This window comes from Solanum stenotomum, chromosome 4, assembly GCF_019186545.1.
Source record: "Solanum stenotomum isolate F172 chromosome 4, ASM1918654v1, whole genome shotgun sequence".
Lineage (NCBI taxonomy): Eukaryota > Viridiplantae > Streptophyta > Magnoliopsida > Solanales > Solanaceae > Solanum > Solanum stenotomum.
The window spans coordinates 7,187,452-7,208,707 of record NC_064285.1 but is presented as its reverse complement, the minus strand read 5'-3'; the positions used below and the strand labels follow the sequence as shown (position 1 = coordinate 7,208,707).

Genomic DNA, 21,256 nt, shown 5'->3' with positions numbered 1-21,256 from the left:
TCAAATTAGATGAGATATAAATTTATGTCATTACTAAATGTAGTATAAAATTTATTCTACACTAAATTTCCAATATCTCATTTTATTTCACATATCAAATGAGCAAAGAGTTCGAAAACTAAATGATTCATGGAAGAAAAGAAGTGTCCAAAATAATATGCAAAAAGAAAGTTGACACTAAATTAGTGTGTTATATGACCTGCTCAGACGTCCGTCAATTAACGTTCGTTTAAAGCGTATAGAGCATATAATGCAATAATTTAGTGCGCTATAGAAGTCTTAATATTAGGACAAAACTCATATTTTTGTAACCTTTTTTCAACATTTTTTCATCAACTTGATTCGACCTAATTATAGTAGAGAGAAATAGTGCTTATATGATACTTTTTCATTAGATTTTTGTTTTCTCAAAGGTATTCAAAACTCTATAAAGGTTACTTAGTATAAAGCTTAAAATTTATCCATCTCCTTATATATTTTTTTTTATCATTTTTGTACAAAAATATGTCTAGTGAACAAATTATTAGGGTTCCATTATTTTGGGATGGTGAAATCGTTCACAACAATAATAATGTTCATTATAGACGTAACAATGCTCATTATGTTGTTCACCACAATCTTATGTTAAATTTTCAGTCACTTTTTTTTTTTGGTTTCCCACCCGATGTTCGAAGCCCATATTGGAGCTTCGACTAAATTCGGATCGCGCTCTGTAGGGCCCATTTGGGGGTGGCGCTCCCAACAGGATTTTCTCCATACCCAGGGCTCGAACCCGAGACCTCTGGTTAAGGGTGAAGCACTCTCACCAATGCACCACAACCTATGTTGGTAATTTTCAGTCACACTTGATTGCAAAAAAAAAAATGATACAATTTATTAAATTGACTATAATGGGGCAATAAAGTCCTTTTTCAGGATTTGAAATTAATAATGAATTTGTGATGATCGATACCTTATTTATCACAAAACTCTTTACACCAAACAAAAATTAGTGTCATAAAATCCGTCTTATCAACAAGAATCGATTCTACAAAGCTTGTTTCATCGATTAAAATCAATGTCACCAACAGATTCAACACTCAATTTCATTCTCAGGAGATTTCATATCTATTATGTCCTAGCTTTGGTGGACAAAGTTATCTAGTATCTATTGCTAGTGAAAGGCGGCCAGTATCCCATGGAATTAATTGAAATGCGCAAAAGCTGACCCAGACACTACGGTCATAAAAAGAAAAATAAGATGAATTTACTCTGAATAGTCTGATGATTCCTTTTTCGATTCATACCCAGAAGGATAAGCAAACTTTTTTTTTAAAAAAAAAAACATAATATTTGGGTATATGTTCTTCCATGTCATAGAAGAAATGGGAGAACATGAAAACAAAATTTCCTCCCTACATGTAATAGTTGAAATACCTACAACAGAATCAGACTTCATTGGGGTTATAAATATAGCTGTATAAGCTCATCACTTACTACAGATGGTGTTAGAACGCCCAAATCCGTGAATAGTAGTGTAAGATACTGAGGTGGTGTATAATCGCGAGCAGATGTTTCAACCTCCACATTGGACGGAATTGGCACCCCAAAATCAATTGGACGTAACGCTGGAACCATATCTTTTTGGTCCAGTGGATAGAGACGAGCAAACTGCAAGAAATTACAACTTGTTAGGAAGCAAATGAATCCCATAGCATTCTGTATGTTCATCTAGTTAAAATGTCCCTCCTTAAGAAGATATGTGGTTCGGAATCCTTAATGTAACAGATAACATGCATTCAACTTACCTTGTAGCTTTCAGCAGCTACATAGACTGGTTTATTCATGCTCTTAGCTACCAAAGCAATTTGGTAGGTTCCCATCATGTTGATAACGCCTCCACTTTCAACCACACCGTCTGCCCCAACAAAAACCATGTCAACTTCATCCATGCTGTATGCCACAGCAGAATCTATTAAGAGTTTCACAGGAACATCAAGCTTGGCTAGCTCGTTGGACAATCGTAACCCACTCCTGTCTGGCCTACCTTCTGCATTTTAGATAATGGAATCTAGATTATCATCCAATAAAATTAAACAGTAGCTCATCTTCTCAGATTCTAGATGAAAGCATATGCAATGCCACCTTTCATCATTACCAGGAAACTTAAAAATCAACGAGTGTTGCATAATCAAAGGAAACTCAAAATACTTTTTCACAAATTAGTCGTTGAGAGGAACTGGGAGAAAGAGAAACAACATTCTTTTTGACAGGGGACTACAGAAAAGTTGACTCCTAAAATTCCATGTGGATCTCCGTAACCAAAACAAATAAATAAATGAGCAAAAAAGCAAAGAAAGTTCTCTCTCTCCCATATTTGTATTTAACTGCCCTAAACATTATTGACTTTTATCTGGTTTACCAACAAGCAAAAGTTCGCTTATTAAGCCAGTAAATTGATGAAAGGAACTTTTTCCATTCGCTTCTGGCTTACCCAACAAATATGAACATACATGCTGAGAAGGGAGAAAACAACTGCCACTTAATTGATAACATATAGAACTATCTAACTCTAGCAATTGTTCATATGAACTAGAAATGTAATATTTCTACACAAACCAGTGCAAAGAACTCGAAAATTCTTCCTATTCTGAGCAGCTGTTTTCAGAACCTCAAACACCACTCTGGAGAAGCCATGTACTAAAATGGTGCAGCCATCAAAGATAAATTCTTGGCTGAGCATTGCAATTATCTTCCGAGCCTGCATAATAATTGTTTTGGAAACATTGTGTTAGTTTGAATAAAATGCTTAGTATTTTTCCTTTTAATAATTGTATGGTGTACTTTATAAGATATTTCCCCAAACTTCTCTGCACGTTCAAGAAGGCGAGACTTGGCTGAATTAAAGTCTTCATATTCCAATGCTGAAGTTCTTGTTACATAGCGCATGAACAAATCACAACCAGCTGTCAAAGAGATGGAGGTTTTATCCCATGACTGCAATACAAACATAAATAATGAAAGAACAATAAAGCATAAATTTCTCAAGTCTCTCACTATGCTTGCAATCAAATTTGACTTGACCACCATAAGATAGATGTACACTGTCCAGAAATCTACTTTTACACATCAAAATACAAGGGTCCAACGACAGCAGGTATTTAAGAAGTTGAATAATAAAGCTCTAATGACATTTGACATATGTCCCCTTCCATCAAGGGCGAAATTGGATAATCACTACTGCACCAGATCTGCATCCATGTTGTTGTATTAGTCCATTGATATCAAGTTTCGTAAACCACCACTATTTCTCCCTTCAAACCGAAAAGACAGGCTTCTCTTTTGATAGGTACCATACTGAGTTAGTGACAATCATCTCTAACCAAATCAAATCAAATTATATTCCTCTGATGGCAGGACTATATCTGATGGTATGGCTCATTGATACTTAGTTCTTTCAGCAAAACAACAGTGACCTTCAAATATACTTTTAAGAACAAACAAAAATGATTTGTCAAAAACTTATTCCGTTGGCATCCACATTCAATTTATGTTAGCTCAGACTCTCAAAACATCAGATTAGACTTTAGAGAAACAGATCCATGTCTTTCAAGAAACTTCCAAATCTCCCGTTTGAAGAAAACACAGCAGCACTGGGTGTTACGGAGCCAAACTCCTTCAACCCAATTTACAACTTTCACCACTCAAGATTATCTCAAAATTCCACATGGGGACATATTAACTAAAGGAGAAAAAGAACCTACTTTAATTATTTAGCACAACAGCAGCTACCCAGTAAATACATTACAAGGACTGAAAAAATAAAAAGTACTTTGTCTAAGAAGCATTACCTAACCTTATTATAAACATGTACCATTAATATCGCTCAAAACAACTTAAAGTTGTCTCAAGGGGAGGCTGAGTGGTTAAGGCGTAGGAGTAACACTCTGTGCATTGGATTCCCAACTTCGCACTCCAACAACACAGTGTGAGCTCATCAGTTCCACCCTTCGCAGATAATAGGCTGCTGGGTGAAACTGGGCCGAACACCACACCATATCAATAACAAACTTTTCTAATTTATGTCTAAAAGTAAAAGTAAATATAATGTTAACACTTGATTACAGGAATGTTAACACTTGATTAAAGGATTCAGGGCGACAATTCCACCAGCACAGAAAAGTATTTTAAAAATCACAAGAGCAACACTTTCTAAAATAGTTGTGAAAAAAAAAAGGACCATTTTGTTTTCCTTTTTCCAGTCTAAACATTTTCAGACTACAAGAACATGAATGCTGCATTAACATGAACGGGCAACAAGGCTACAAAAGCCATTTGAGAGGTAAATATCAAGTTCAATAGAGTAGAGTGTAGAGCTCCCAGACTCTTCATCACCACCACCATAGTGGTCATCGCCTTTGCCGAAAATCACCAAGCGATCTTCTCCACCACTGTCTACAGCCCCTTCAGTGTCACTATAGGTGGCAATAGTCTATTTACCACTCTTACTACCCCAGGGAATAAGGCCACCAGCATTCATGGTGAGTTGGTCAAAGAAAAATTAGCAAATTTAGGCTCCACACTGTATGCTTTCTCATTGTTGACTTGAACTTCTTCTCCTAAGCCATGACATCCCCTTCACTTCTCCAATTCCAATTCCTCCATTTTTCTTCTTCTGTGTCCACTCTTTTTGTCACCTCTTTATCAAAATGGGTCAAAGGGTGCAATATATTGATTTCCTTGACTGTTGATTGTAGGATTACCACTTCCACCAATTAAGCAACTCAAAGTGCCAAATTTCAATGAGTAGGGGACATTCTAATTTTAAGGAATTAAGAACCAAAACAAAAAGAGCATCATTTGGAGAACGAGAACGATAAAGAAACAGAAGATAAAATAATATGCATAATAGTATTGTGGCTTAGCAACAGAAACCAGAGTTCGATTAATATCAATAAGAGCAGTGATAAGAAAAATAAATCGAACCTTGAGAGAATCAGAAGCTTTTTTGAGTTCAATTTCAAGTTCCATCATAGTAGTAGCTTCACTGGACCTTATAACCGAAGCCAAAGCCCTAATAGCGGCAACAGCCTCAGCCAAATCAGGTTGTTTACGCCAATTATTGAACTCATCAATCACACTAAATTTCCCACTCAAATCTCCAGACTTAGAAGAATAATTCGAGGATACAGCGTCTTCAGATGGTTGGTCGACAGCAGCCTGAGCCTGAGCAAGCCAGTCACTGGTAACAACTCCATGATGAGCCGCTCTAGTCTGATAATACGCCGAAATGTCAGGATTAGGTTGCTGCTCCTGTTGTAGGGTTTCGGCCATAGATGATGAAACGGCGACTGAAAGAGGAGAAAGATGGTGACTTTCAGGGTTTGCTACGACGTCGTTTTGGTTTTTGTCGAGAATGAAAGAAGCTGATCTACGCCACATTTTTTTTGGGAATCGTGCGCTTTAAGCTTTGAGGTGGAGAATCGCCGGAAAGCGAAATCGCCGGAAAAGTAGTGAATCAGATTCTGTTGAATAATATGAGAATTTGACGCTAATCAAAGTACGGGGAACAAGAACTTAATCCAAGCGCCTAATTAATTAATTAATCCGTTTGGTTCTGTATAAGTTGCATTTTATCCATGTATACAAAATTGCATTATTTTTACCATATTTGATAGAAATTTTGTATTAGGTGGAAAAGTCAACATAACTTATACCATGTTTAGTTCGTAGAATTCTAAATGTTGTATAAAAATTATTCATGTATTAATTTTATACGGTGTTTGGTTGTGTTTTTTTATAGTCCTACATAATTAATGGAGTACCAACATAGCTTATGAGGGAATCTATGTATAAGTTATGCAGGGTAGAAGGTGGAATAAGCTATGTAGGTATTAGTTATACATGTATTAAAATAATAAATTACACATTTACCCTTATTGATTTATTTTTAATTATTTTCATTGAAAATGTATCCAACTATGCTATTTTCCTAACTTTTTTTTAATACACGCACAGCTTCTTTTTTTTTTCTATTTTCATTTGAAATCCAAATGTAATATTTTATTAATATTACAAATTGAATTGTATATAGCGTTATGTATTATTAAATATATTTTCACTTCTTTAATTGACATGTATTATTATTTTGTTTAGGATGTGAATTTATACCTAATTCATATATTTGGTATATTAAAACTGTATAAACAATATATACAACATATTGATAGAATATTTACATTATATAAAATAGGATATTATAATGTACTTGAAATATATTAATCGTATTTTATTTTTATAAGTTATAAACATAAAAAAATAACAAAATGAAAAAATAGTAGTCCCAATTAAGTATAGAGGGAGAATTTTTTTTCTTTACTTTTTATTCAAAAAGAAGGAGAATTTATACTATTTGCTTACTTATTTATTTGTAAGTAATATATATTAACTTACAACAAATTCAATATTTATTAGTTAATAATTTATGCATTGTGATCTCTACCTAATTAAATAATATATGCATAACTAATACTTGCATAACTAAACTCTGCATAACTAATACCTGCATAATTAAACCATGTATAACTAATACCTGCATAACTAAACCCTACATAAATAATACATGCATAACTCTAACCAGTAACCAAACGGCCCCTTAATAGTTCTCACTCTACAAAATGGATTTATCTTTATCTTATTCTTTCAAAAACATATAACTTGAGTCGATTGATCAAGCAGCTAAAAATGGCTTATTTTTATAAGTATTTCTATTAAAATAGCTTTTGAAAAATCATTTTTGATTGATTATAAATTATATGAAAGTATTTTTCATAAGTAAATTGTGTTTAGAGTTGTCAAAATAGGTTGGCCCAACTCAATCCTAACGGGCTACAGAATTAAATAAGTTGGGACGGGTTGACCCTTTTAATTAAAGGACCTATAAAATAGCAATTCAACCCAGCCCTAAGCGGGCCACAGGTTGGGACGGATTGACCCTTCAACCAAAAAATGGACAACATTACCCTCTTAGAAAGAGAACAAACGTTGATGTCTGATGAATACGACATCAATACATACAAAAATTTATTCATGAATTACACATACTTCAGTGAATATTTACAAAACAAAAACATAATAGCCAAGATACAACATTCATAAGATTCATCCGAGCAAAAAACATTACATGATCACTATTTTACAATAAAAGAGAAGTGAAAAATTAGGCATAAAACAAAAGTAGAAGAGGTCAATGATTCATAGTTATAATGGAGTAATGGACTTGGGCTAATAAGAAATTTTAGTGGGATAATGGCCCTAATATGTAAAAGATATGTAAAGAAGTTAGACTTGATTTTATATTGATATTTTAAAAATAGTTATTGACAAAATCTTAACAAATAAAACACTACATAAAATATATATATATAATAAATATTTTTAAAATTCACAGTCCACAGGCTGGCCTCTGAGGCTTGTGGGTTGGGCCTACGAGGCAAGCGGGTCAAATAAGGCTAGGCTAAAAAGTCTCGTTCCTAAATGGGCTGAAAAAATTAAGCTTAAGTCTATTTAATTCAAGGGTTGGGTTGAAACGACCTAGCGGGCCAAGCCCGTTTTGACAGCTCTAATTGTGTTTGATTAATTTTTTATTTTTTTAATTTAAAGGGTAGGGGTAAGATGCCTCTTTATATTATTTTTTAAAAAAAAGTTGCACAACTATCCTGGTCCAAAAGTTAGCCCAAGACAAGAACAAACAAAGACAAAAATTAAAAGCAACAAAAAGGATAGAAGAACCTATTGAGAAAAGAAGAGTCATCTGCCATAAACTTGGCAGTGAAACGAACCCATCTAAGATTCCGCACGTCGGAGCTGCGGTTGTCTTCACCATTTACCAAGTTGACTTTATTGAAGCTCTATCTTCATCAGCTATATGAAAAGTTGTTAGAGAGGATACAAATAGATCGCATCTCCCATCATACTAACAAGCTGAATGTTGTACTCTTATTGATAAACGTCTCCTCAACACATTAATCTTATTCACTTCCAAAGCCACACTCAACGGAGTATCCCACCTTCCTTCCAAAATTTGAACCATAGCCATAGAATCAGATTCTATAATGACCTGCTCAATCATGTTTTCCATACAAAACATTAAGCCTTCTCTAATAGCCCTAGCTTCAGTCACCAGATTTGTAGAATCTTGTAGTTTGAACCCTTTTGCAACCACCGGATTACCTAGATGATCCCTTATGCAGAAAGTTGTTGAGCTGAGTCCAGGATTACCCCTAGATGCTTCATCAGTATTACATTTCACCCAGTTAATAGATGGAGGAAACCATCTTACGATTTTGAAACCAAAATTAGCTCTATATCCTTCTAGAGATTCAATCATGTGATCTCATTTATTGCTCTTAGCCACCATATGAAATCTAATCTTCATCAATAGTGATATTAATTTTCCAAATAATCTTCCCCACTGAGTAAGATCCACCATGTAGGATAGTATTTTTTCTTTTCCATATGAACCACAGAATAATCAAAGGTAAAACCTGAAATGCCACCTTAATTCTAGAATGGCAATCTATCTCCCACCATCTTCTTATAGTTTGCTTCAAATTTAGCATTGTGCCTAATATACATGTTGCTCTGGCATAATGATTCCAAATTTCCTCAGCTACTTCACCCTTTAAAAATAGATGATTTGTTGTCTCAACCTCGGGAATAGAAAACATCTGTAAAATTGAGAAATATGAGAATTCCAAGAATGCATTAAGTTAGCTACAAGGACTTTACCTTGCCAGATTCTCCAAACTAAGAAAGAGAACTTGAAAGGTAAACCTTTCACCCATAACATCTTCAAATTATTATTAGTACTTTCTTTTTATCTTAAAAGGTTCCATGCACTCTTCACTGTGAAAAAACTTATATTAGTTTTGGTCCACCAAAGTTTATCTCCTTGATTAACTAATCGAATATGCATCATAATAAGCCTGATATGCTCTACCACCTACTCTGGTACATTCTCCTGAAGATCTTCAAAGTCCCAACCTTCCTCAGATAGAAACTTCATTATGTCTCTAATAAGATGACATGTATGAGTTTCTGACTGATGCATATGCAAAGGTCCAAGATTGGACCAATTGTCATGCCAAATTGTAGCAGTACCACCCCTAGGCTCCCACCATAAGTGGTTTTCAATATTGTCCATGTTCTCTAACATTTGTTTTCAAACTCGGGAGCCTCTTTTTCATAGAAAAAGTGTAGAAATTTATTTCTTGTAATATTTATTCCATAGGAAATTGGATCATAGATTGTTTTGTGTCCTAAATCTCCACCACAGTTTAGCATACAAAGCCTGAGAAACATAAAAAAGGGACCTAAATCCAAGTCCCCCTTCATGTTTTGGGAGACAGACCTTTAGCCAGACCAATGCTTACTTTTGCCTGATTCAATATTACTCCTAAAGAACTTTGCAAAGATCCTATGCAATTCCCTAATAACACACTTAGGTGGAGCAATATAAGATAAAGTATAGATAGAAATACTTTGAAGGATACTAAAAAGAAGAATGTCTTTACCACCGTATGAGAGCATTTTTCCTTTCCATGCTTGAAGTTTTCCTTTTACTCAGTCAATCAGTTCTGCATAATGTTTTCCCTCTTCCTAGCATGAGTAATTGGACAACCTAAATATTTCATTGGGAAGTAGCCCCTAACCATCTCTGTACTCTGTTCCACCTGATAAGGAATTCATGCAGCAACACTTTGATGTAAATAGTAAAAACTCTTCTCTTTATTCACCCTCTGACCAGATTACTTTTCATATTCCTGTAAAATGGTTATGATCTTTTAAAAAAGAATATTCATTAGAAGAAACAAAAATAATAGTATCATCTGTATATGCTAAGTGGTTGAGATTAAGACTCCATTTTGACATCTCATACCCAACATATTGAGGATCATCAAACAAAGCATTAAGGGCTCTTGAAAGAGCCCTCTGATGATAAGATGAAAAAAGCTGGAGACAAAGGATCTCCTTGTTTCACTCCTCTGATAGAATGAAAAAACTTGTGAGATTGCCCATTGAGAAGAACTGGGCAGTAATTATTAGAGATTAACATTTATGTCAAGTCTACAAAGTTTGAAGAAAAACTCATCTTCCTTAATACTTTCATCAGAAAAAACCATCATACGCTGTCATAAGCTTTAGGCATGTCTAACTTTAACACTATATTACCAGGTTTCCCTCTTTTGGATATATTTGTAACCAACTCCTGAGTTAGAAGAATATTTTATATAATACTTCTCCTTTTAACAAAAGTAATCTGATTAGCAGAAATCAACTTAGGAATAATAACCTCAAGTATGTCATGGATAATCCTAGATAGGACTTTGTTAACAAAGTTACTCGGACTAATAGGTCTCATATTAGAGAAAGTTTCAACATTCTTTTTTTTTGGTATGAGAACTAAATTAGTGTGAGCAATGGATTTTGGGAGAGTGTTACCAGCAAAGAAGTCTTTTACCTTTCTAATAATGTCAGACTTTACTATATCCAGACATTCTTGAAAAAATCTACTCGACAACCCATCAGGACCATAACCGCTATCTCCATTTAACCTGAAAATTGGAATTACTCCTAAAACTGCATTATCATCATCAGAGACACCTTTAGGGATATGAGATAAAAGAGAAAAAGATATGACATCTCTTTTTTGATGAAATTGTTTCTAAAAATGGTCAATATCCCCCGCAGCTATATCTTTTTTTCTTCTAACAAACCCCCTGAGAATCTCGAATCCTGTTCACTTTCATCTTTTGTCTTCTCCCCTTCATCATGCTATGAAAAAAATTTGTGTTTCTGTCTCTATTTTTAAACCACTCATATCTAGCTTTTTGTTGTTCAAAAATTTCTTCAAAATGAAGGTACTTGTTATACTCCGCTTTGGCTCTTTGAATAATAACTATGTTCTCACAAGTAGAAAACTCTACAAACAACTTCTCCTTAATTTTAGCTATCTCTTCCCTTATGATAAGTTGCTGAAAAATGTCACCAAACGTTTCTTTACTACACATAGTGAGAGCCTTTTTTATCTTCCTGATCTTTCTCTTGAAATCTTAAAAAGAATTGTCAAATGTTGAATCATCCTAATTCAATCGAACAACCTCCTTAAAAAGAGTCATGATTTGTCTAGAAGTTAAGAAACTTAAAAGGTTTCTTATAATTAATACACCTATCATCACAAGTGAGAATCATAGGGAGGTGATCAGATCCAGTCTTTGATAAATGTTCAACTTCAATGTGTGAAAAACAATTCTGACAATCTGAATTGACCAATATTCTATCAAGCCTTTCAAAGATGCAAGCAATACTTTCCTGCCCTTCCATTCCACCACGTAAATGGACTTCCTTTAAACTGCAATTGAACCATATTCAATACAATTCTTGAAATCTTCATAGTTTGCATCCACCACAAGAAGTCCTCCTTTTTTTCCTCAGAATTCAGCTTCACATTAAAATCACCTCCTATAATCCATGGTCTATCCATCCCATTAGAAATAGAATAGAGTTCCTCCCATAGTTCCAACCTTTGTGTACTGTCACACTTAGAATACACATAGTAACATAAAAACTAATTGATAGGGACTGATTTTGCAATAAAATAGTGAGTTGTTGCTCTAATCTGCTCTCAACAGTAGCATTGTAGCCATGATTTGAAAAAAAACCCATACATTTCCATTACTGTTATGAGTACCACCAGACATTCTCAATCTTCTTTGATATATGTTGATGTGATTAATCGAATAGAAAGGCTCTATCAAGGCCACAAAAGCAAACTTATGATGATTGTTTAACATCTGCACTCTTTGGAATGAGTTATGTGACCTTACTGACCTAATATTTCATATCAAGGCTTTCATTGACTATTTGATTTTAGGGAACTAGCGTGTCTCTTTGGTTGAACTCTACTTGATTGTGCAAACTCACATTACCTTGTTTCTTGCCATTTCTAGTAGTCTTTACTACTTTCATCACCCTAGGAGAGAGATGTACATCTTTAAAAAAATTCTCCTCTTTGAAAATTGATAAATTTGTGGATTTTTCCTCCTTGGAATCATCAGTATCGGTCTTTACTGCCTTGTGAATGAGTATATCATGTAATGTTGAGTTAAGAGAAATAAAGTGTACCATTGCCACTAACGACTCATTTGTTTGAATTGTCGTGGGAAATATAATAATTGCTATATTATTGCTATTTTCATCATCACATCTGAATTGTTGAACATTCTTTTTGCTTTCTATTATTTCTCCACTAGTCGTTGCCTCCTAATTCTCACTTACATGTTGTTGTGCAGGTTGAATTTTTTTTGGGTCTGATGTAGCTGCTTGATCTACCACCACAGGAGCCATTTTTGTCTCATCAATTAGATTTTGTTTATGCTTCTCATTTCTCTCTATATCCCTATCATCTTCATCACCTTTGTGTTGTTCATGCTTATATTGGACATGATCATAAACCTTTGTTGTGTCTTGTTTTTCCTGACTTGAATTACTCCTCTTTGGAGATTTTCGCTCCCTCAAAACTTTTCCAAAGGACTTGGTGACCCATTCCTTAGCTGATTCATGTTCTTTTTGTTGAGTCACATCATTAACCTCAACACTACAATTACTACTTTTTGTGTTGTTTTATGTACTATTATAAGCAGCCTGCATGTATTCCTCGTTTGCTAAATCTTGAAATTTGTTTGGTCAAAGTAGGTAGGGGTTGCTCATTACTACTGCCAATGCACCTTTTATCTTTAACAACATTCCAGCGGCCCGGGTCACCAACTACTTTCTCACTAGAATGAATTCTAGCTCTACATTTTTGAAGTTTTGGAACCTGCTGCATCATTTTCTCCTTTAAAATGCAATTTTCCTCTGTGTACTAGTTGACTACTGTACTTTCTTTGCCCTTTGATTGCAAGAGGACTCTACAATTATCCTTATTATGCTCTTGCATTTTACAGTCAAAACAATACAAAGGAACATAATCATATTGAATCTCGACTACATTCATTCTCACTTCATCGGTAACTTTATTCTCAATCTTCATGTGTATACTCTTTGAGAAATTTCCTTTTAGATCGACCAACACCTTCACTCTCGCGCAGCTCGGCCTAGTTTTGTTAATCGTGGCTTGATCTAACTGGATAGGCTTACCCACTGCCGAAGCTAAAGATAATAAGCATTCTTTGACAAAAAAGGTAGGCAGGAGATTGAGAAAAGAAATTCACGCCATTGCCATAATGGTTTCTTCATTGACTTTAAAACTAGAATCATATATCAAAGTACGCAAAAGGTAGGAGTATCCATCTCTACATGTAATGTAAAAGGCTCCCTTTGAAACTAGGTTTACAAAGTCTTCTTGTTGTGATAATCGTATAAGAATGTGCTTGCTACGAAACAATCCAATCTTGCAACCTCATTTTAAACCGCATTGTTGAGGAATGATTTTCCTCAATTCATCCAAATCTGCCCAGTCAAAAGTGAATTTTCCAATCACTGCACATTGGAGATCCTCAATTTCGTTCATTATATTCACTTCTTCTTTTGTCCAAGTGATTTGAGGGATTCCTTCTATCATAGTGATTTCTTTTCTAAGTGAATCATTTGATTTGACCTGCACTGTAGGTGTAGAATAGCATTTGCAAACGATATAACTTTAGGCATTATATGATCGGTATTCTTAGGTTTTGTGTAAGAGACTGAAGATAGGGTAGGAAACTCTGAGAAGGACAACTAAGGGCCCACCACCGGAGGTGGCTAGCTGCCGGATGACAGTTTCATCCTCTCAAATGCCACCGCATACAAAAGGACAATCTCTTCCCTTGTTAATTAACTTTTTTAAAGACTGCTTTTAAGAGTTAAATTACAAAAAATAATAATTATCAATGTACTTTTAATATTAAGATTTTTATAGAGAGAAATTATTTTAAATATCTAATATAAAAAAAATTAGTTAGTTTTTTTAATTAAAAGTATATAATACAAATTTTCAATCAATAGTATTGAAGTATTAAATATTGATATAATATTAACATGATGATTAACTTATAATTTAAAAATTAAGTCAAATAATTAAAAAAATATTTCATAAATTAAAACATAAAATAATAATATATAAAACGTAAAATAAAATAAAGAATTTCTTGTGTAAAAGTGAAGGATAAATTTTTTAAATGAAAGTTAACCGAACATATGAAATATGTTAATTAATTAATAAGAGATATATGGATAAATATGTATAACTGGTATGGGTACTTTTTTCTCGAAAGATAATAATATTGCACCTTGCTTTGCTTTATTTAAGTAGCAGATTTTTTTTGCTTCTGTTTCTGTTTAAAAATAGTTTTACTGTTGGTCAAGCATTTTAATTTTTCAAAAAAAAAGTGTTTTTCTCTATAAAAATAATTAATAGTAATAAAAAAGAAACAAAAATATATATTTTTGACCTTCTAACCACTAGGTTAAACATGCTAGTATAGAGTCGTCAATATGGGCTAGGTCCGTTGGGCTGGCCTGGCCTAACCCATGATTTGATAGGGTTGGGCTACGATTTTTTGGAGTCCATTTAAGAAAGGGAAAATTTTCAAAATAGCAATATTTTAGCTTTTAATGGGACTCCTTAGCAATAGTTTCACTATTTATTTAAAATGTCAATATTTTAATTTGTTAAGGATTGAGTTATATATTTATTTTATTTTGATTAATTTGAAAGAATACAAATAATTAATAACTGAATAGCGAAAATCATGGAACAAAAAATTTCAAAAAAGGTAAAAAAAAATTTAAATTTAACATCAGTTACGTTTTTGAAAGAGCATATGTTGCCATTTTTCTTTCTAGCGTTTTTTTCTTTGTTCTTAAGAATTTCATTTTTTTTTTTGAAAACAGTAGTTTGTATTTTATATCTTATATGAGTGGAAGTGTTGGAAAATTTCTAATGCCTTCTGTTTTGGATATTTAAATGTTTGAACTTCTTTGAATATGTGCTCATCCGAAATGTATTCGAATACCTAATGATATGTATAACTAATTTAAAATACAAAAAATGTTGGTATTGATTTATGATGAATACAACTCTTTGGCATTCTAGTTCAAGTACAAAAATAAAGGCAGTTGTGTAGTATATACCAAAATATAAATACAAATTAGTTGTAGATCAAAATGATATTGAAAAATACAGTTGCGATGAATACATATATATACATAGAATAAGTTTATTCACAATAAATTGTATTTATATTTCAATATCCAATTTTGTTATATTATTATTTCACTTTAAATTTGCAAAAAGTATTTTCTAGCATAGTTTTTATTTGAAATATCAGGTTGTATTTCAATATCATTTTGTATATCAAACGCAGAATGAATACCAATAATTTTGTATTCCCCTTCTTGTGATGTATTCGTCGCACAATTTTATATATTATGTATTCATAAAATGATATTGCTTTAGCCAAATAAAATACAAAATATGTCTTACTAAGTTTGTATTTCAAATATCAGGTTGTATTTCAATATGATTTTGTATTTCAAACGAAAAAATGAATACCAATAAGTTTCCATTTCCCTTCTTATAATGTATTCGTCACAATTCTATAAATTATGTATTCAATCATAATATATAGAATTGTGACGAATACATTATATACCTATTTAAATTACTACAAACTAAAATAGAAATACAATATTTTAAAATAAAATACAAATGATGAGTAAAAGAAAAACAATTGACAAACAAAAATTAATATGAATACAATTGTGGTATGAATACAATTTTGTATCCTTCTTATTTGACTTTGTCTTTCTTCTTCTTCTTCATCTACTATGTTCTTTTTTCCGATTATTTTCCATCAAAATTAAATCTGAATCCGTATTCACTTGTGCATTAGTAACCCTATAAGCAAAATTCGAAATTATTAAATATGAATGTATAAAAAAATCAAACAATGTATGATGTATGTGTGCTAATGTAGTTACTACAATCTACTAAATCTCAAATATAAAAACAAAATTTTTGATAATTTGAATTTCAAAATTATCAAAAATTAGAATGTATTAAATATCAAACAAAATAAACATACATATGAATTTCTAGATTCTCCAAAATCTGAAAAATTAAAAGAAAATCACAAAAAAATTGAAAATCATAACTATTTGATGAATAACTAAACAAAATCACATAAAAATTAAAAAATTCGACTGAAAATCCATAATATATAGAATCGGTGATTTAAACATCAAATCAAAGTAAATCAAAATGGATAATGGAAATTACCTTGCCAATCGAGAAATCTACTTGAATTAATAAATAGATTTCATTTAACAATAAAAAAGATTTCTTGATGAACAACAATTTAGCACCTTGAAGAAAAATAAAATTGAAACATGAAAGGTGGGGAAGAAACGTGAAAAATGGGAAAGAAACATGAATGGAGTTGAAAAAAGGTTAATGTGTATTGGTTTAATTTTTTTTCTTTAAAGGGTTATTAATATATAATTTGATCCAATATAGGACTCTTTCCATAAATAAAATTAATTTTAAATACTAAAATCTGAATACATATTATTTTATAAAAATATTGTCATTCTGCCATTTTAAATAAATATTTTAAAGTGTTGTTATTTTAACTAATTATGTTAGATATTATGACTTAATTGCTAATTTTCCCTTTAAGAAAAGAGCTTTTTAGCCCGGCTTGAATAAGCCTGCCGATTTGTGGGGTTTGAGAAATATAGATAGGGCCGGCCCGTGGGCCAAATAAAAACTAATTAAAAAATAAAAATAAAATAGAGTATTAAAAATAACTTGAGTGTAAACTCAAAATCTGTTTAGTGTTTGAAATATTACAATTTAAATACAAATTATGTTTATAAAATATGTACTACATAAAGTAAAAATTTCCTAAAATTTCTAGGGAATCACTACATAGGTCGTAGCCTATGGAATATAGTTTTTGTGTTTTATTATGATCATTGGAAAACAATTAAGTTAATATTTCTATTCAACAATTTATTCTTTTTCTTGAAATCGAACTAAATAAATATTATAAAAATAATTTTATTTGCGGATTTGATTAACAAGTAGTAACACTAACACCATGTAATATTGTCTTGTCGATATTTATGATAATATTTTTAAATTATAATTTAATTTAAAAAAATACTTTTAAGAAAAGAGGGTTGGCCCGGCTAAGCCCGTAGCCCACGTACTTGTGGGCGGGGCCGATCATTTTCTGGCCCACTCCAAAAATGGGCTAGCTTGGCCTGGCCCGTAAAATTTCAAAACCTGTATGGGCAGGATGGGGTGGGCCAGCCCATATTGACAGCTCTATGCTATTAGTTTGGAATGAAAAAGTTGGCATGTTTGACGAAATTTTAATATTTAAATATGGAAAAATCACCCCATATACATATTTAAGATTCAATATTACAAGTTTTAAATCTACTTTTAAAAAATTCTTGCTTATAACAGTTTAATTACGGGTTATAACATATCACTAATTAATTAAATTTTACTTTATTAAATAAGTAATTTTTTATAATTTTATATTATTATTAAATTACTTAAATAAAGAATACCTCATAATTATCTCTTACACAATTATAGGGATTTTACATTGATTACACTTCCTTATTTAATGTTATACTCATAACCTCCCATTAGTCAATCCCACCACCCTTCCCCCACACATATCCAACTATACACGCTATCACTCCACTCTCACCTTCTTCTCTCCCATTTTTCTCACCAGCCAACTACACCAACATTCAATTTTTCATCCAATTTTTTTTCCAACAAAATTATGTCTAAGAAACCCATTGAAACGCCTCAAAAGAGTCTCAGATTGGGTGAAGGAACATCTAATGATGATGTTCATGTTTTAAATTTTAATATATTAACTCAAATCGCCCCCTCCCCCGCCTAAAATTGTAGAAAATCTGGCGAATATTCAAAATCTGGTGACGAATGGTTCATCTAAGTTGAAGGAGCGACAAAGAGAGAAAAAATGGAAAAAAAAAGGTCACCCCTGCAATTCAAAAGGGGAAGAAAAGGAAAGAGAAAATTGTTGAAACTCTTTCTGATTCCGATTTTGATTTTGTTACTGAAATCAAAAAGAAAAAAAGAAAAAAAAAACAAATGTAGAAGTTGTAGCATCTTCAAAACCATCAACAAGAAGAACACCAAAAAGTTATTTTTTTTTTACTTTTGGACAATTTTTTTGTGTTTAAGTATTTGATGACATATAATATCATATGTTTTCTTTCAGGCAGATACCGTTTACATATGAATTATTGATTGCCTATTACAATTTCAAGATACTATTTTGAAAATATTAGTGTGTTTTCAAACTGTACATTTATTAGATGAAATCTGTATGAAATCTAATTAATATGTGTATGACTACACTTAAATGTTTTGATTTTAAAAAATTTATGAATTGTGATTTAATAATGGTATACAAATGGTATGAATTGCGTTTTAACATTGGTGTGATTGTCTATTAACTGTGTTTATGGTATAAATTATTAAATTAGTACGAAAATGGTATGATTTGTCAAACTACTGTTTTTTTCTAAAAAAAAATCACGAATGCTTACTTGATATTCTAAACATGTTTTTGGATGAAACGTGTATGAAATCTGATTAATACGTGTATGCCTATGAGTTTAATATTTTATTGTTGGATATTGTATGAATTGTGATATAATATTGATATACAAATGGTATAAATTGTGTGATTATATGAATTTATCAATTTTTATACATGTATGAAATTTTGATTAATATGTGTATAACACTAACTGAAGTTAGTGTGGGAATGAAACACTAACTGCAATTTGTTTTAAATTTATTTATAGTAGGACACCAGTTGAAAACCAAATTAATATTCATGTAAACTTACATTAAATTAAATACTCAGGATACCATAATTACCTTTTATAATTATCACTAATAGTTACACTATCTTATGTATTAAGCTGGAATAAATTTTATTTTTAACAGTGTGCAATCTGTATGATTAATGAATGAACAGTGTATAAAGAATGAACGGTATATTAAACACTAAGTTTATAATGCACTTCAAACCAATTATGTTTCATATCAAAACAAAACATTAATCTAAACGACAAAATAAAATAAAAATTATATATAGTCTAAACAAATAAACAGTCATTAATTTTGCACAGGATAATTTAAACATGCTTCATGTTGTGGCCAACTTGACAACATCTACTGCAAGTAACTTTGGACCTTTTGAATTTCACATCAGCAACCCTCTTTCATATATAATTCATTTCATTTGAAAATCAACATAATTCTCCGTTTCATTAAAAAAAATAACAATTAGTCTAACATTATACAAATCAATTAGAAATATGTTAAATAATATTAACTTTTCATTCCAAAGACAATACAAATTTCATCCATAAAAATCATTATAATAACAACAAAATTATACACACTCGTCATTATTTTTTCATACAAATATCATTCAGACAGTACATTACAAAACAAATTTCATACAAAACATAATATTTCACATTTAATACTCACTTAATACACATTTCATACAACAATCATCATTCATACCAAATTTATACATTTTCATACTCATTTAATATACATTTCATACCAAACGATTATTCATTCAAACTATATACATTTCTCGTCCCAAATAATTAATTACTGTCATCCAACTTTATACAGAAATAACAAAACTAATATAAACTCAACAATTTCACATTTAATACCAATTTAAAACACTTGTAATACACTTCGTCAAGAATTCCAATTTTTTTTACATATTTCTTAACACACTTTTCATACATAATTCATTCGACTTATACTATCAAATTCATTATCAAATAAAATAAATTTTCATAAATTCATCAACATTATAATTAAATTATTTTTACAGAATAATTAGCACACTTTCATACAAATTTCATTTAATTTATTCTATCAAATTTATTCATAAAATCACATTAAATTTATAATTTCACAAAACAACAACCGTATACAAAATAAACAAATAAACAAAAAAAACACTAATTTTTTTACATTTCACAACAGTAAACATAATATGATATCAACAGTTAACAAAATATGACTCCACCTTCAATTAATCGACAGTTTGATCATTCTTGTTTCATTTCACTATCATTCTAAAACAAACGTTAAACAATAATAAATACTAACCCGAAGGATCCCATCTTTCACCATGTTTGATTAAAACTGATACGTAGTTGTCCATCACAACAAAATCAAGAATTTTCAAAGATGAAAAAAACTTCAATTACTCGAATGTGGGATTTTTTTTTGTTGAAAATTGAAGAGAGAAATGTTGATTTTTTTTTGTTGCAAATTGAAGAGAGAGAAACGTTGAAAAAAGAAGAAGATAAAATTTGAATTTTATTTGATTTTAACTGATTTGAGTGAATTAAGGATACTAAATAATCTTAATTAGTTTAAATCCCTTAATTCGTGCTATTTATTAATTATCTTCAAAAAAAAATGATATGATCTAATTTTTTAGTTTATCCTAACTAATTTTGAGTGAATTACGGATAAAAAATATTGTTAATTTGTTTGAATCCCTTATTTCATGCTAATCATTAATTATCTACAATAAATTTCAAATTAAATTACAAGCCACACTTTCAGTTTTTTACTTTATTATCTATAATTCCGTTTTTTTTTTTTAAATTTCGTTTATCTTTTTTTAAAAAAAACTTTTTTCAAATTAATAAAAACATTTCTTTTATTTATGAATTTGTTATAACCTGAATTTTTTAATGTTCTAGCTTGAAAGTTTAAATCTACTGCTATAGCCTGAAAATAGTACTATAATATATGTCATATATGAAATTACACTTTAAATATTCTTAAAAAATGCTTTTCGAGAGTTTATCTTTTTTAACCAACTAATTTAGAAAATATTTTTAAATAACAATTTATAGTTGATTAAAAATTCAAGAGATAGTAAAACTAGGAATAAACATATGAAGAGATTTACTTTTTTTTTTGGCAAATAATCTCAAACATTTTATTCACGAAGTAAACTTTGTTAAAAAAAATGAGAATTGAGCTTTAACAACCCTGGTTCTCTCCTATTTTTTTTTTAAAACAAGATGATTTATTATAATTTAATATGCATCAGTACAAGTAAATGGCCAAGTATGGCTAGTAACGTTCGGGAAAGGGATTGGGATTACATTATACACATTA

The 21,256-nt window shown here is 31.1% G+C and overlaps 2 protein-coding genes across 2 annotated transcripts in view; one reads left to right on the top strand and one right to left on the bottom strand.

Moving 5' to 3' along the window:
• LOC125861830 (uncharacterized protein C119.09c-like) overlaps positions 1 to 21,256 on the top strand; it is a 436,566-nt gene that overhangs the window by 16,830 nt on the left and 398,480 nt on the right. The gene's annotated exons all lie outside the window — the stretch shown is intronic.
• Positions 1,391 to 5,581, bottom strand: LOC125861819 (uncharacterized). Its single transcript, XM_049541697.1, has 5 exons — positions 4,966 to 5,581; positions 2,824 to 2,976; positions 2,599 to 2,740; positions 1,788 to 2,029; positions 1,391 to 1,650 (listed from the first exon to the last, which is right to left on the bottom strand). The coding sequence occupies exons 1-5, from the start codon at positions 5,419 to 5,421 to the stop codon at positions 1,444 to 1,446; spliced, it is 1,200 nt and encodes a 399-aa protein (XP_049397654.1). The 5' UTR covers positions 5,422 to 5,581; the 3' UTR covers positions 1,391 to 1,443.

Excerpts from the sequence above, each read along its gene's own strand:
- LOC125861819 (XM_049541697.1), bottom strand. The coding sequence starts at position 5,421 with ATGTGGCGTAGATCAGCTTCTTTCATTCTCGACAAAAACCAAAACGAC. Across the intron at positions 2,030-2,598 it reads TTTTCGAGTTCTTTGCACTG|AAGGTAGGCCAGACAGGAGT; the intron begins GTTTGTGTAGAA and ends TCTAAAATGCAG. Across the intron at positions 1,651-1,787 it reads TAGCTGCTGAAAGCTACAAG|TTTGCTCGTCTCTATCCACT; the intron begins GTAAGTTGAATG and ends AATTTCTTGCAG.